Genomic DNA, 14161 nt, shown 5'->3' with positions numbered 1-14161 from the left:
TGTGTGTGTGTGTGTGTGTGTGTAAATTCTTGCCACTTCCGAACTTCCACCTCTGGCCAGATTCTACGGCCATTTGTCTGGTCCAAGCTCTGGCTCATCCTGATCCTATCCTCAAGTGGCCGGTCTAACGAGCAAATGAGGGGGCTGATTCACATATCTGAGGCACTTAGCGGCGGGCCATGCCTAGAGGTGTCCGTTTTAGCTCGTGTGCAGACAGAGGAGACGACTGTCGCCAGATTTAATCGGCGGAGGGCGGCTAAGACAATGCCCGTGTGTGTCCACATTGGGTGAGGCGGTGGAGCTGACATTTACTAAACAACATGGGCACTGTGTCCTAAGTGTGTGTGTGTGTGTGTGTGTGTGTGTGTGTGTGTGTGTGTGTGTGTCCAGGATAGCAAGCTCAGCGTGAGAGTGCCTTGACACCATGACTATTTGACTATGTATGCAAGTTAACAATTGAACATATATTTGCCTATATGGAAATTCACAGCATAAGAGAAGGTGAGAGAGGAGAGAAGAAAGAACGGCTAAGAGTGACAGACAGACAGAGGGAGAGAAAGAGGGATCGAGAAAAAACAGAGTGAAGTGGAGAGTGGGTGGCCATGGAGAGAGGGAAAGGGGATGAAGAACGAGTGGATTTGGGGGGGGGGGGGGGGGCTGTTGATGGTTTTCTTCGCACCTGGATGGATTTGAGCATGCTCTGTCTGTTGTCGTAGGGCCGCAGGTCTTTGGGGATGTAGAGGCGGACGGAGCTGATGCTGGTGATAAGGTGAAGCATCACGGGTACAACCTGTGAGAGAGAGAGAAAGAAAAAGAGAAAGAGAGAGAAAGAAAAAGAGAAAGGAGGAGAGAGAGAGAGAGAGAGAGAGAGAGAAAAATAAACAGAGAGAGTGAACGATTGAGTGAGCACTAAAGGAAAAAGACAAAGCGACAGGCCTCTGCATTTTTTCCACTGCAAGGTATCTGGCTCTGCTCTGCTCTGCTGTGCCTGCTGGACAGGTCTGAGGGAAAGAAGGCCTGCTGCTGCTGCTTTGTCTCTTTCATGTGCTCCCCACATACATCAGGCACCTGTGATGCATAAAGACGTCTGCACAACAAAACGCCCGCTGTTTTATCTCTTTCCGTGCTGTGCCTGACCAAAAAATGACAAAATAATACACCCCTCCTCAAAACAGATATGTTATATGTGGCAAGGGGCAGTCGGAGAACATATACCACAGGTAGAGCACAGGCAACAATTCAACATAAACCTGGGCTGCATTCTGTAATCACAGGGAGTGGGGGGGGGGGGAAGAGAGAGAGAGAGAGAGAGAGAGAGAGAGAGAGAGAGAGAGAGAGAGAGAGAGAGAGAGAGAGAGAGAGAGAGAAAGAAAGAGAGAGGGGGAAGCAGGGAGTTTGAGGGGGACCATGGAGGACAGCAGGCAGAGAAGAGAGGGTGAAACAAAAGAAAAACTAAAGGAGAGAAAGAAAGACGAGAGGAGAAAAAAAAGAGAGGACTGAACGTGTCCCACATCTGTGCTTCTGAAACTGCTGTATCGCTTAGCCGCAATAGAGAGAGAGCGAGAGAGACTCCTTTGCACTGCCCCAGAGTATTCAACAGAGGTGTTTTGGAGAGGGCACATCTCTACAGAGCTGGGGAAATGATCCTGGGGAATGCAGAGAAAACAGCACACCCTGTCACTTGATGGCCAAATGCGCCATATTGAGTTAGAGGTCAGCTGGCGCTAATGGGAGAGAACACAGCAGTTGATGGCGCCTGTTCAGTATAAACACAGGAGGCAACATCAGTGTAAACACGTACGTACACACACACACACACGATAAGACATCCCACTAATCCAGTGTTTTAAACCAATTCAAGTATCAAATCCAGGTTTTCTGTATCGGTCTAGCCCTTTAACTGTATGATATTTGAAATATTGTAGTGCCTGACAAAAATATTGCAAGAAAAGCTCACACATGGAACACACACCGTCACACCGACCACGCAGAAACTATGGTAACTTGGATGACTGGCTTAGAGGCATCAGTCTTCTTAATTAAAATCAATCAAAATTAATCAAATGTCCACCATTTCACATGCAGGTTTGTGATTTTCATTTCTGTCTCACTGACACAACAGCGATGCTTAAACAGGAAGTGACCCAATACCAGCAATGAAGGCATCAGTGGGACACAGACAACAGAAGACAACACATGATGGATGAGCACATAAACAGTTAAATGTTTCTACAACAGAAATATTGCATAAGTATCTTTTTTTAAAAATCACTCATGATTTCTCAAGAAGCAACCACATAATGAGTAAACTCCACCCGCTATTATAACGCCTACTTCACTGGGGGACAGTCAAACCAAATACAGGCCTGGACAAGCCACAAAACCACTCCATTCACGTTTTAAAGGGTATTTTTTTTTAAAAAAACTGCGTAAGTTTGCTTTATGGCAAAATCAATAAACAGGGTTATCGAGGCCCGTCAGCGGTGCCGCTTCCTCCGGCTTCCGTAGAGCCTGGTGCCATGCCACCGCGACGACGAGAATTTGGAACGCGAGTCCTCCCCGGTGTAGCCGCGTGTGCTGAGACAATGCCAGCATTCACATGTACAGTACGGTACAGACTGCAGAGCCTGCTCGGATAAAGAGGCCTGCTATATAAATGCTAATGTAAATGTAGATGTGACCTTCCTGGTGGGTCAGTGCCCCCCCCAACCCCCCCTCTCCCACTTCCTGCCTGTGTCATGGCCCATGACTCTCGTGGTGTCGGAACAGAGGTGGGCTAGTCAGAGAGCGCGGCTGCAGTCAGGTTCACATGATGAAGCCCTCAAAGGAAACTCCATCAGTGGAAACATAGTGGCTATGACTGTTCAAGCTAAGCAGCCAGTCATAGCTCTTGGTACACTGCCAGTGAAATGAGAAGTTAAATCATTCTGCAAATCCAATGAATGCTTCTCCTTTCTCAAGGTTCAACTGTACTGACGATGAAGCTGTTGCTTCACACACGCACTGGCTACCTGGAGCAGGGCAGTTTTTATCTTCACTCTAACTGTTGAAAGGCAAACAACAAGCCGTGGAGCCTTGAGCAGTCAGCGCTGTTTGTTTTTGGAGTTGGAACAGGCCAGACTCCCAACCCTGACAATGAGTCTCAGCCTGCAGAGGGCCCAGCCATTACTCGGTCATTCAGTCGGCTTTATTCAATTGTAGTTCCTGAAGACCGTACACTCTGTGGTCAAGTCCTTGGGGAAGAGAGGAGAAAGGAGAGAGGAGAGAGTAGAGAGGATTGGGTGGTGGTGGGGGTGGTGTGTGTGTGTGTGTGTGTGTGTGTGTGTGTGTGTGTGTGTGTGTGTGTGTGTGTGTGTGTGTGTGTGTGTGTGTGTGTGTGTGTGTATTGAGGGGTTGTGACCCTTGACCATGCCAGTGACTCCTAATAGAGCCAAACTCAATAACCCTGCACCGTTTAACAATGTTCTCTCGGAGAAGGGAAAATAAACGAAAAAAATAGCCCTGCTAGGGGGAACAAGAGGCATAGAGAGGCATGGTATATCAAAGCCCTGACAGCAACAAAATCAGCATGTTGTTATAACAGAGTAATGGCTAAACCAGAGCGGAGATCTGGGTGCACTACAGTCCCCCCCCCCTCACCCACCTGCATCTCGCCCTTCTCCCCTGGGGGAACGGGCCGTGCAGACTCGGTGGCGGCGTTCTTCACGCTGTCCTTGCTGCAGTGGACCAGAACCTCCACCACGTAGAGAGGGTCCGCATCCCTATCCGCCGCCTGCAGAGAGTGAGAGAAAGAGAAAGAAAGAGGAGAAGGAAAGGGAGAAATAGCAGAAAGAGGAGAAGAAAAAGGGGAAAAAAGGCATTCTGAAATGTGTAAACACACTACTTCACAGTGACACGGACAAGTTATTCTGGGTGGAAAAGTATGAAGACGTAACACTAAACAGGAAGCCACCTTAAGGAGCAAACACTCAGTGTGACTACTTTAGGACTGCACAGAATAACAACCTTCGATAGGAATTTATGTGACTGTTGACAGGAAATTCAAGCACTCCTCATGACTTCAGCGACATTTCCCCTGGATTTAAGTCCTTCCAATTTGTCATTTGTCTCAAATTCCAAGTAATTTCCCCCAACTTTTGAGGCATGCAACTCTGTGTGAGGCGTTTGTCTCCAGGATCATCTCGGTTCCAGAAGAGTCTTAATTAGCATTTAAATGCTACAAACGTTACAGCCCTTCTGGGTGTCTTCAGCAGGTGGAAGCCAACTAAAACATCATCCCTTTTTTCATGCCCAGAGAATTTCCTGTCATTTGACCGGCTTCCTTGGCCAAGGAATTGGCTGGGCAGGGCAGGCTTGCGCAACACACTCCCCCCCCATCTTATCTCCCAAGTCCGTTTGGGAGGTATGCGCTCGCCACTCCTGAAATTAATCTGCTGCTTAGGATGTGCGTGTAGCTGGGTTCTAAAATCTGGATGTGGTTGTGTATGTGTACGTTCCTTCATAAGTAGATCTTCATGTATATTTCATACCTATGTATTTCTAGACCATGACTAGGGCTAAATTAATTTCACCCAACGGCAGGAAGAAAAACAAAAGATAAGGCCTGACTAGACTACCTCGCAATGGCTCAATTCTGATGTTTTTTTGTTAAGTCAATGTATATGCAAAGTGGAATATGGAATGAAAATTTGGAATTTCCCTTTGGAAACCACAGAGTACAAGGAAATGAATGTTTGCTGTAATAACACACACAAAAAAAGCACAAAGCAGGATATGTCTGACAAATACCTTGACGTTCGACTTTTTGGAAAAGTTCACGACGACACCCCACCCAAAATCAGCTTCCTCGTTCTTGACCTGGGAAAGGACACAACAAGACCTGATCTAGCACATGTAGCAAAGAGCAAGATGGTATAGCAACTGGTGTTTGGTGTGCAACCAATTAAGCCACCACAAGCACACACTACACTGGAGTAACTGGGAGGGAGACTCAAATTTGGCTGACGCTACAAAGGCAAGCAGGCAGGCATATATATTTATTTTTTTGTTCAATCTGCTCAAATACATTTCCATTCAAGGCATGTATAGCCCAAATGTAGAAAATATATAGTCTATCTATGCCTCTCCTTCCACATTCACTTGACTATCCTCCCCCTCTCTTTCACTCTTTCACTCTCTCACACACACACACACACACACACACACACACACACACACACACACACACACACACACACACACACACACACACACACACACACACACACACACACACACACACACACACACACACACACACACACACACACACACACACACACACACACACACACACACACACACACACACACACACACACACACACACACACACACACACACACACACACACACACACGCCCTGACCTTTACTAGCCGCCCGGGCTGGAGGAAAGGCAGGCAGTATTTGGGCTTGCGGACAAACTCCTCGATCTCCTTGGCCAGCTTGGCCAGCTGCTGGCGAATCTTGTAGTAGGTGACCACACTCTCCTCGTTCGGGATTTCGATGGCATTGTACTGATCCTCCAGCTTCTTCATCTCTGCCACAAGAAAAGTGTGTGTTTGAGTGAGTGTGTGTTAAGCATTCACTTTACCACAGATTCGATTGTCGCCAGTCCCTTCAAAAGTTGACAATTTTCAAACTTTGTCAAATGATGGATGATGATTCACTTAGCAAAATTATGGCTAGTTCGCCTTTTATCGCTCAATTACATTAACATTCCATGGTCTCTCATCACTAGCCTTTTCTACATGTGAATGGGGCTTTAATCTTCTTCCTGCTCAGAACATGGAATGGCTTCCACAGAACAGCTATGGCACTGAGAAGAACAACTTCATCTGAACACTCTTAAAATAGACAGACAGATGCATGTCTTCTGAGGCTGTGGGTCTTACGGCATTAATGAGTTAATAAGGGGCCTACGTCGTGCCCAGATGTCGGGTAACGGCCAAACGCTCGTCACATAGTTCCATGAATAGCTGCATACTCTGACTAAGGCATAAGCAAAACCTCTTAGCGACCAGCTGGACATCTCGTCTGCGTATTTTTAAAGGACGCCGCAGTCTTTCTGGACTGCTAACAATGCACATATATAGTGGTTCGCACAGACAGAGCAGACTTCAAAGCAGAGACACGCCAATAAAATGTGTTGTTTCGTCTGTAAACAACACCTCTCTCAGGGTCACTAGAGGTCAGCTGTTATACTCACTCTCGACCACGCCGGGCACGGCCCTGTAGTGCTGGAACTGGTAGAAGGACTTCTCCAGCATGTACTCGGGGTTGATCTCCTCCACTCTCAGCAGGTTCAGCACCATGTTGTAAGTCAGATGGAACGCACTGTTCAGAGGGTCTGCTGTGCCCTGGCATGGACAATGGACAGACAGACACAGACAGAGACAGATATTATTGAGCCTGTTCAAATCATCCTCATATCTTAGTTGCAAAACGGGATTTTCTTGGCTTAAGCCTGGTCCTAGTCTAAAAGCTATTTGCAATGAAGATTTCATTGAAGCTCTCCTCTAGACTAGGACTAATCTTCATCAGGGGTATAGTGGTAAAAAGAAATGAGAGATGGGTAAACTATACATTCTGCGAGCGGACCAAAACTTGGTCACTAGTAGGTGGTCCACAGCGTGTATATATGTATTAGAGCCCAACCGATAAAAATCGGTGTGCCGAAATCATCGGCCGATATTAACTATTTGCCTCCAATGCCCAATTAGGTAAAGGAAAGCCAAATAGTGAACTTCATCTAAATTTCCAGTATTGTTTTTGCAGCTAACGTTCTGTCCAACAGTAAAATACTGTTAGCATTGGTTGAGGGGGGAGGCTAACTTGATGTTGATGTATTTGTGAAACATAAATGCAGTTATACGGAGTAAATTACAACAGCACTATACGTTTCTCTTCCATGAAGACTCATTCCATACATTTTCAGACCATGTAGCTAAGGTAGTCAGCCACAACGATAGTGAGCAACTCTTGTAAGTAGCGATAATACAAGTGCTCCACAGCCAACAAGGTTTATAAATAGCGATCGATGATTTAAAAAAAAAAAAAAAAAAAAAAAACGTGTTATCTGCGGTCACACATATGGGTCTTACAGATACAGTAGGAGGGGTCATGCACTGTGCTCGCAGCTGGGTTGAGTTGAGTTGAGTGAATGGGCCAAAGATTTGAGTTGTGTGTCTGTGGAACGTGTAAGTGCGACTGTGGAACGCGCAAGTGCAGCCATGGAACACGCAAGTGCGGCAGAGCAGCAAAATGAAACCATTAGTCATACGAGTATAACTCCCCTGATAGTGATAGGCCTATAAGGAGAAATTGGGGGGTGTCCTTATTTTGCTCAATTTGCCCTCACAACTAGTCCTCCTTTTCAGAGTGTGGTTGGTGGTTAAATTATTTCAATGTATTTTTGCGCAGAACAACTTGCCTCAAGCAGAAAAATTAGCCACCCGTCCCACTCTCTAGCTGGGCCGCAAGTGAGGCACGGATAATAAAAGGCAGTGTGGCTGCTCTAAACTGTTAACATGGGCGCTGAATGAACCTCCTCCCCTAATGATAAATGTAAACCTCCACTGTGCTACGGCTCACTGTGGAATAAAAGTATCAGTGAGATCACTTCCATTGCAAACACACATAAATTAAGGGTTTCACACTTTTTGACTGGTTGTGATGACAGGGTGCCAGACATGTCAAGGAGAAATTGAGCAACACGTCACAAAAACAATAAACAGACGTGCGGAGCCGAGTCTACAAATCAAACCAATCGAGCACAGCAAAAAGGGGCTCTAAGAGCAAACGGGAGGTTTGCTGCTTCGACAGCTTCGTAAGGAAAAGGAGAGAGAATGAGACAAAGAGACACAGAAAGAGAAAACGAAAGAGAGACAGAGGGCTAGCAGGACTCCGCGAGGACAAATGGGGTGCTAGCGAGCCAGATGATTCATGCTACACAGCGATTCCCGGCACAGCCGTCAAACCCCTCTTGCCGCGGACCCAAGATCAACTTTCAGCGTCCAATGCAGCGGGCTGTTGTGAAAGGCACAGAGCATCTCACACTTTCTCACACACACACACGAGATCACAACAACCCCCGAGAGGGTTGCTATTGCGCAAATGGTGCCTGTGCCCCCACTGTGTTAAGCCAACATGGCAGCGCCACCAGGGCAGCGAAAGGGAGAGATGGCGAGAGATGAAGGAGACGAGGAGGAGGAGCGGGGTGAGGTGAGGGGTGACCTCCCACAGAGCCCCTGTGCAATAAGGCCTCACTCGCACTGCCAGTTACAGGCCCTGTGGGGCCAATTCCCCCCCCCCCAAAAAAAGGCTTCCAACATCCCAGGTCCTGGTGGAGATTAACACAGGGTCTGCGTGAGCCGAGTGTGTGAGTAAGCGTGAGTGAGAGACGGAGGGAAGGAGGGAGAAAAGAAAGAGAGAAAGAGAGCAAAGCGAGTGAGAAAGAAAGCGAGAAGGAGAGAGAGAAAGAAAGCAAGAAGGAGAAAGAGAGACAGAGTGAGAGAGAGAGAAAAAGAGAGCAAGAAGGAGAGAGAGAGCGAGCGAGCGAGCGAGTTTGGCTACAGCCTCGCTGGCAGGGACGGGTTTATGGTGACATCAGTGGGTTTGGGGGTGGTGGAGACGGTGATGGTGGGGTGTTATTGGTGAGCCTGAGTTACGGCCTGTTTTTGTTTTATGGCTAAAGTGGTTGCACAAACGCACTTATTTATGCCCAACCAGCATGACGGGCGTAGAATGGGGAAGCGTAACTGTAACGTTGGGAGTATAACGTCAAGAGACCCCACACAAGATTAGAGAAGATTAGAGAATGGTGGTGGAGGAGGAGCATGGCTACAGAGAGATAAAGTCCAAAGTTACTCAATTGTTGCTGCAACCCAGGGTCAGGAGTTGAACTCCCATAAAGCCCAAGCAGTGACCTCACTCGGCCCTATCAACAATAACAGGATCTGGACAGAGCTATACAGTGAAAGGGCAGAGGGGAAAAAAAGAAACAGAGGAACGTGACCACCCATATAGAATGAAGAAAGAGAAAGGAAAACAAAGACGGAGAGAAGGGGGGAGGGAGAGATAAGAGTGAGAGAGAGAAAAAGAAAGAGAGAGAGATGGAAGGATAGAAAGAACGAAAGAAAGCGAGAGAAAGAAAGAATGAGATAGAAAGAACATTGACATACCTTGAGGAGCTGCTTGCCCACGGAAGGGCTCATCTTCTCGTCCACCATGAAGATGACGATGCCCCTCTCATCCATGCCTCTCCTGCCCGCTCGACCAGACATCTGGATGTACTCGCCCGACGTGATCTAACACACACACACACACACACCGATATGAATGTCAACAACTGAAGAACATGCACCCATATTTCCACAGGCTGTTCCATACACACTGATATGGACCCATGGCAGTATTAGGATCTACTGTAGTGATTGAGGGAAATGCACAGGCGCCAACATTGTTCACAGAGTAAAGCTGGACTCCTGGAAGCTGGAATCTATGCATATATAATATGACCCAACGAGAGACATTAGCTCGAAAGAAATAATCTGAATAGCGACTGCATCCTCTCGCTTTCGCATGGCTTCAATTAGGGCCCATCTTCTCTCTCTCTCTTTCTCCCTCTCTATTCCTCTTTCTTTCTTTCTTTCTCTCCCTCTCTCTCTCTGCGTCTACCTCAGATGGACATCCTGCCTCCAGTAGAGGCCGAGGGCCTCATAGATAGATAGATAGATAGATAGATACTTTATTGATCCCCAAGGGGAAATTCAAGGTCCCAGCAGCTTAAGACACCACACACAACATACAATACAATGTAAACAGGAAAAAAACAAAGCAAAGCAACAATCATGCTGCGCCACTGCCGTTTAAAGGCCATTGTTTTTTCCCCCCCCTCTCCCTCGGACGCTAATTTAATAATGCCCTCATGCTGGAGCGAGCGCCAAGGGCTATTTGCAGTCCAATCTCGGCTCACATTGCATCTTTATTTTCATCCGCTGGTGTTCAAAAACCTCCGGGCTGAAACTGAGAAACGCTACGAGGGGGGAAAAGGAAGGAGGAGAAGAAAGAGATATGCCAGAGAGAGGAACAGAGAAAAAAACGAGGATGAGAAGAGGAGAGGAGGAGGAGAGAAGAGAAAAGAAGAGAAGAGAAGAGAAAGGAGACCAGAACAGACTTGGTCTTTGGCAGGATTTGTATGTGCACCAGATGTTCCCCTTCTCACTCACAAACAGACAGAGACACACACAGACACACACACACACACACACACACACACACACACACACACATGCTTCCCTGGATGGCAGTTCCCTCCTTTCTTCTTGAAGAGAAAGAGAGAGGAAAAAAGGAGAGAGAGAGAGAGAGAGAGAGAGAGAGAGAGAGAGAGAGAGAAAGAGAGAGAGCGCACAAGTGAAAGAGGGGGAGGAGGCAGCAAGCCCCATTTTTTATTCAGAACAGCTTGAGTCCTGAGCCGAGCCTCGTGCTCCCGTAAACAATACGTGGCAGTGGTGGACGTGGCCATCGGCAGGAGACTCCAGCTCTCCCCGGCTCCAGCACCCCTACGACACAAACCTGTCGCCTGGACGCACCAGGCTGCACCTCTCTCGCTCACACCCAACCACCTCAGCGCCAACGCATCAATTACGACGTCTGGGAAGGTGTTTGTTCCCAGCTACTGATGTCTAGGTACTATCATATTACACAGGTAAACCACAGGATAGGTATCAGCATTAAATGGCTGGCGGCATTCCTGGTGGAGCTACCTGGCCTGACCGCACTTGACGAATGACTCACTCCCACGGTAACTGATGCTTCTGTCAGCAGCTTGCTATGAGAGCTTGGGGCCAACATGAAGCACAGTGCATCTAAAAATAGGTCCTTAGTAGGTGCACATTTGACAAAGGCATCAGCCAAATAATTGTCAAGTCACGTTTTTCCAAGTCAAGTGCATTTTTTTTAAGTGAACAGTAAGTGTCAGTAACCTGGCATGGCATATACAAAACAACAATTTAACATGTTTATGTGGTCTGTCAATGTGTGTATCTATCTGTGTCTCAGCGTGTGTGTGTGTGTGTGTGTGTGTGTGTATTCACCCAGCGAAAGTCTTTGCCGTCAAACTTGCGGGCGCTGGTGAAGAGGACAGTGCGAGCTGGCATGTTGATCCCCATGGCGAAGGTTTCCGTGGCAAACAGGGCCTGCAGGGCAACAGTGACAACATCAGCACAAGAACGCAGGAAGTGCATCTAGTTCAACAGTTCTTGACATCATCCACATGGCTAAGCCATTTTCAAGATCGGACTTCCTACATGTCCCTAAAGCTGGCAGTTTTCAGAAATTTCCGCTGATGTATTGTGGTAGAGGTAGACCATACAGGAGAGTGCATGTCTCTCTTTTGAAAGTGCTGTCAGTGCAGAAATATAATTGGCAGGTATGGATGCACGTCTCCACGGAAGTTTCCTAACTTTATTAACCAGACGTCTCGCCAAAGCTGAAATTTTGGTTGCTGATTACAGAGAAAAGGAGACTCCCAGTCAAGGTCTTTTTTCCCTCAGAACCTCTATTTTAATGGCCTCTATCAGAGCATGGAGACAGCTCAGCTGACAAGCTTAAATCTCTTCTACGGTTGATTTGACCAAACAGGCATGCGGATGAACATGGCATTTAATTTGGTACCTAATCATATGATGATGTGTTAATGAAGATTTAATAGTCTTCTCGCTTGTAATCAGGATGGGTTTCATTTGGCTCTCTAGAATAACATATGGAGGACACTGGTTCATCTTTCAGATGCTGATGCTGAGGTGGACTGGCTATCTGATGGGCATTTTTCAGACAAACATGACCTCTCGCAGACAGGCCTACCTTGAGCAGGCCTTCAGAGAAGAGGATCTCAATGGTTTCCTTGAGGATGGGCAGGAGACCTCCATGATGGATCCCTATGCCTCTCTTCAGCAATGGCAGGACATGCTCCACCTGTAGTAACACAGAAACACACACAAACAGGCATGAGAAAAGGGTTTCATACTTAATTTCACTTAACATGGTGTGCATGCAGTAAGACACAGGCCTCTCAAACCCCACCCTGCTCTAGAGTCCCTGAGGCCAAGAAGCCCTTCTGAATGACAAAGTCCATTCATTGGCAACAGGCGTTAACACTAAACAGACCAGCCTTAAATAGCACAACCCTGTCTCCCTGTTCTGGACGGCAACGTTGCTTCGCCCGTCCCCAAACGTTCACAAATATCCCTTTTAGCGCTAACGTGATTCCCAAACCAAATTACGCTTTGGGAGGAGAACGAATCCAACGGACACTGAGAACACGATGCGAACGGGAAGTGAGAGAGGAGCGGTGGCCTTCCGCGACCCCTGCAATGGAAAAGCGATGCGTCTGTGAGTCACAAACTCTCCCACTGTCTAAGCTCACATGTGAGAGCTTTGATGGCTGTAAGGAGCTAGTGAGCTGAGCCAGGCGAACGAGTATTAATGTAAACCAGAGCGGCAGCACTGACAGAAAAAAAACGAGGGGGGGGTGGTGGGGGGTCGGGGGGGACAGGAGTGGCGGGGGGCAACGTTCTGCGATGAGTCACTGAAACGAACAGCTACAGCCTCAAACAGCGGAGCGAGAGTGTGGAAAGTTTGGCGGTTTGCTAGCCTTGTTAAACGCCTGTGAGTGACACGAGGTGGTGGATGTAAAACACGATGGTGGGCACATGTGCCGAGGCAGCGAGCGTGTAGCGATGGCAGCGCTCTTACAGCACAGACACGACTGTGGTTTTGATGAAGGAAGCAGGGGAAGCACCACTAGCCTACAGCCATTAATAGCACCGCTTACCAAAACCAACACCTGCTGGTGTTCAGCACACACACACACACACACACACACACACACACATACATTCCACTGTCAGAGTTGCAATCAACTGGAAAATACAAAACCCAAAATCAGGAACCAAGTTTCAAGTCTGACCAAATACAATACAAAAACAGTCATGAAATGCCAAAACAGAGATGCAATCTAAAATCTAGTTGGCCCATAAAGATGCCAAAGCAGCACTGCCAGCCATTGTTGTGCCACTTCCTCCCTCTCTGTCTTTGATCAGGCAGAGGAATTTAAGTAGGGTCACTGTGGTCAGGCTGGCATGATGGCACCCTTCTCTTTCCCCTCTCTCCTCTCTCACTGCTCTCCATGTTGGCAGAGATCTCCTTAAGAACAAGACCAGCCTTTATTCAGTACACTTAGTGCATCCCCATGCCACCTCACTTTGGACACAGCAGCTAAATCAAGACGCATTCTGGAGAGAAACACGTCTGGTAGTCAAGGAAGGCCCAAGTAGCATCTTGGGTCACCATGAACAGGGGTTTAAAATGTGGCATTTAGGACTGTGGGAACAGCATAACAATCAAATGTCCTGCAGAAAACCAACATGACAAGTCCGAGTTGAGGCTTTCAAGGCAAACATCTCCCTCCAGACCTGTGGTTTACAAGCACTGACCTCATCTCAAAGGCTCTCGCAGTGAATACGTGAGGGCTGCACCCCTGTTGTTTGGCAAGGCAAAGCGCACTGACCTGTGGAAGCTTTTTGTCCTCGTCGGAGAGACAGTCGATGGCGTTGTTGAAGACCTCCTCCACAAGCTTCTTCTCCTCATCTGCAGAAAGAGAGAAAAACAAACGGATACAATCACAGATTTCCTCTGAGAAAGTGAGCTGATTTTTTCCCCTGCCAAGAAGATTATGCTTTCATCGGGGTTTGTTCGTTGGTTGGTTTATTTGTCTGTCTGTTTGTAGTATATTTTTAACACAAACATATATTTAACAAAAATGTGTATGATGAATGACAGCTAGCACCACTACATGTAAATATGAAATATTTATATATGAGTATTCCACTTGTTTTGTTAAGTACTTCAGTGTGTTCTTTGTTTTTCTGCTCTGGAGGACCTTCTGTTGTGGATCGTCTAATAAAGTGGTGTGGAGAATTTGGAGAGTGGACAAGCTTTTGACCTCTTTTATAGGCCAGACTGTCACACACACATACCAAGATTCCATCACACATACTCGCACTCTCTCCATGCTGTTGACGATACATATGGGGACACACACGCATGCACGAGCATATGC

At 47.2% G+C, this 14161-nt stretch overlaps 1 protein-coding gene across 1 annotated transcript in view; it reads right to left on the bottom strand.

Annotated features, from left to right (window-relative positions):
- Window positions 1–14161, bottom strand: part of mtrex (Mtr4 exosome RNA helicase) — a 32733-nt gene that overhangs the window by 11022 nt on the left and 7550 nt on the right. The window contains exons 12-20 of the mRNA XM_062555083.1: window positions 13610–13689; window positions 11905–12015; window positions 11136–11237; window positions 9222–9347; window positions 6248–6398; window positions 5406–5578; window positions 4789–4857; window positions 3644–3772; window positions 680–790 (exon numbers count right to left, since the gene is read on the bottom strand). Coding sequence (XP_062411067.1) covers window positions 680–790; window positions 3644–3772; window positions 4789–4857; window positions 5406–5578; window positions 6248–6398; window positions 9222–9347; window positions 11136–11237; window positions 11905–12015; window positions 13610–13689 — 1052 coding nt within the window. The remainder of the gene's footprint in view (window positions 1–679; window positions 791–3643; window positions 3773–4788; window positions 4858–5405; window positions 5579–6247; window positions 6399–9221; window positions 9348–11135; window positions 11238–11904; window positions 12016–13609; window positions 13690–14161) is intronic.

Source organism: Sardina pilchardus, chromosome 14 (assembly GCF_963854185.1).
Source record: "Sardina pilchardus chromosome 14, fSarPil1.1, whole genome shotgun sequence".
NCBI classification, from domain to species: Eukaryota; Metazoa; Chordata; class Actinopteri; order Clupeiformes; family Clupeidae; genus Sardina; species Sardina pilchardus.
This window is presented reverse-complemented; position numbering and strand designations above follow the sequence as displayed.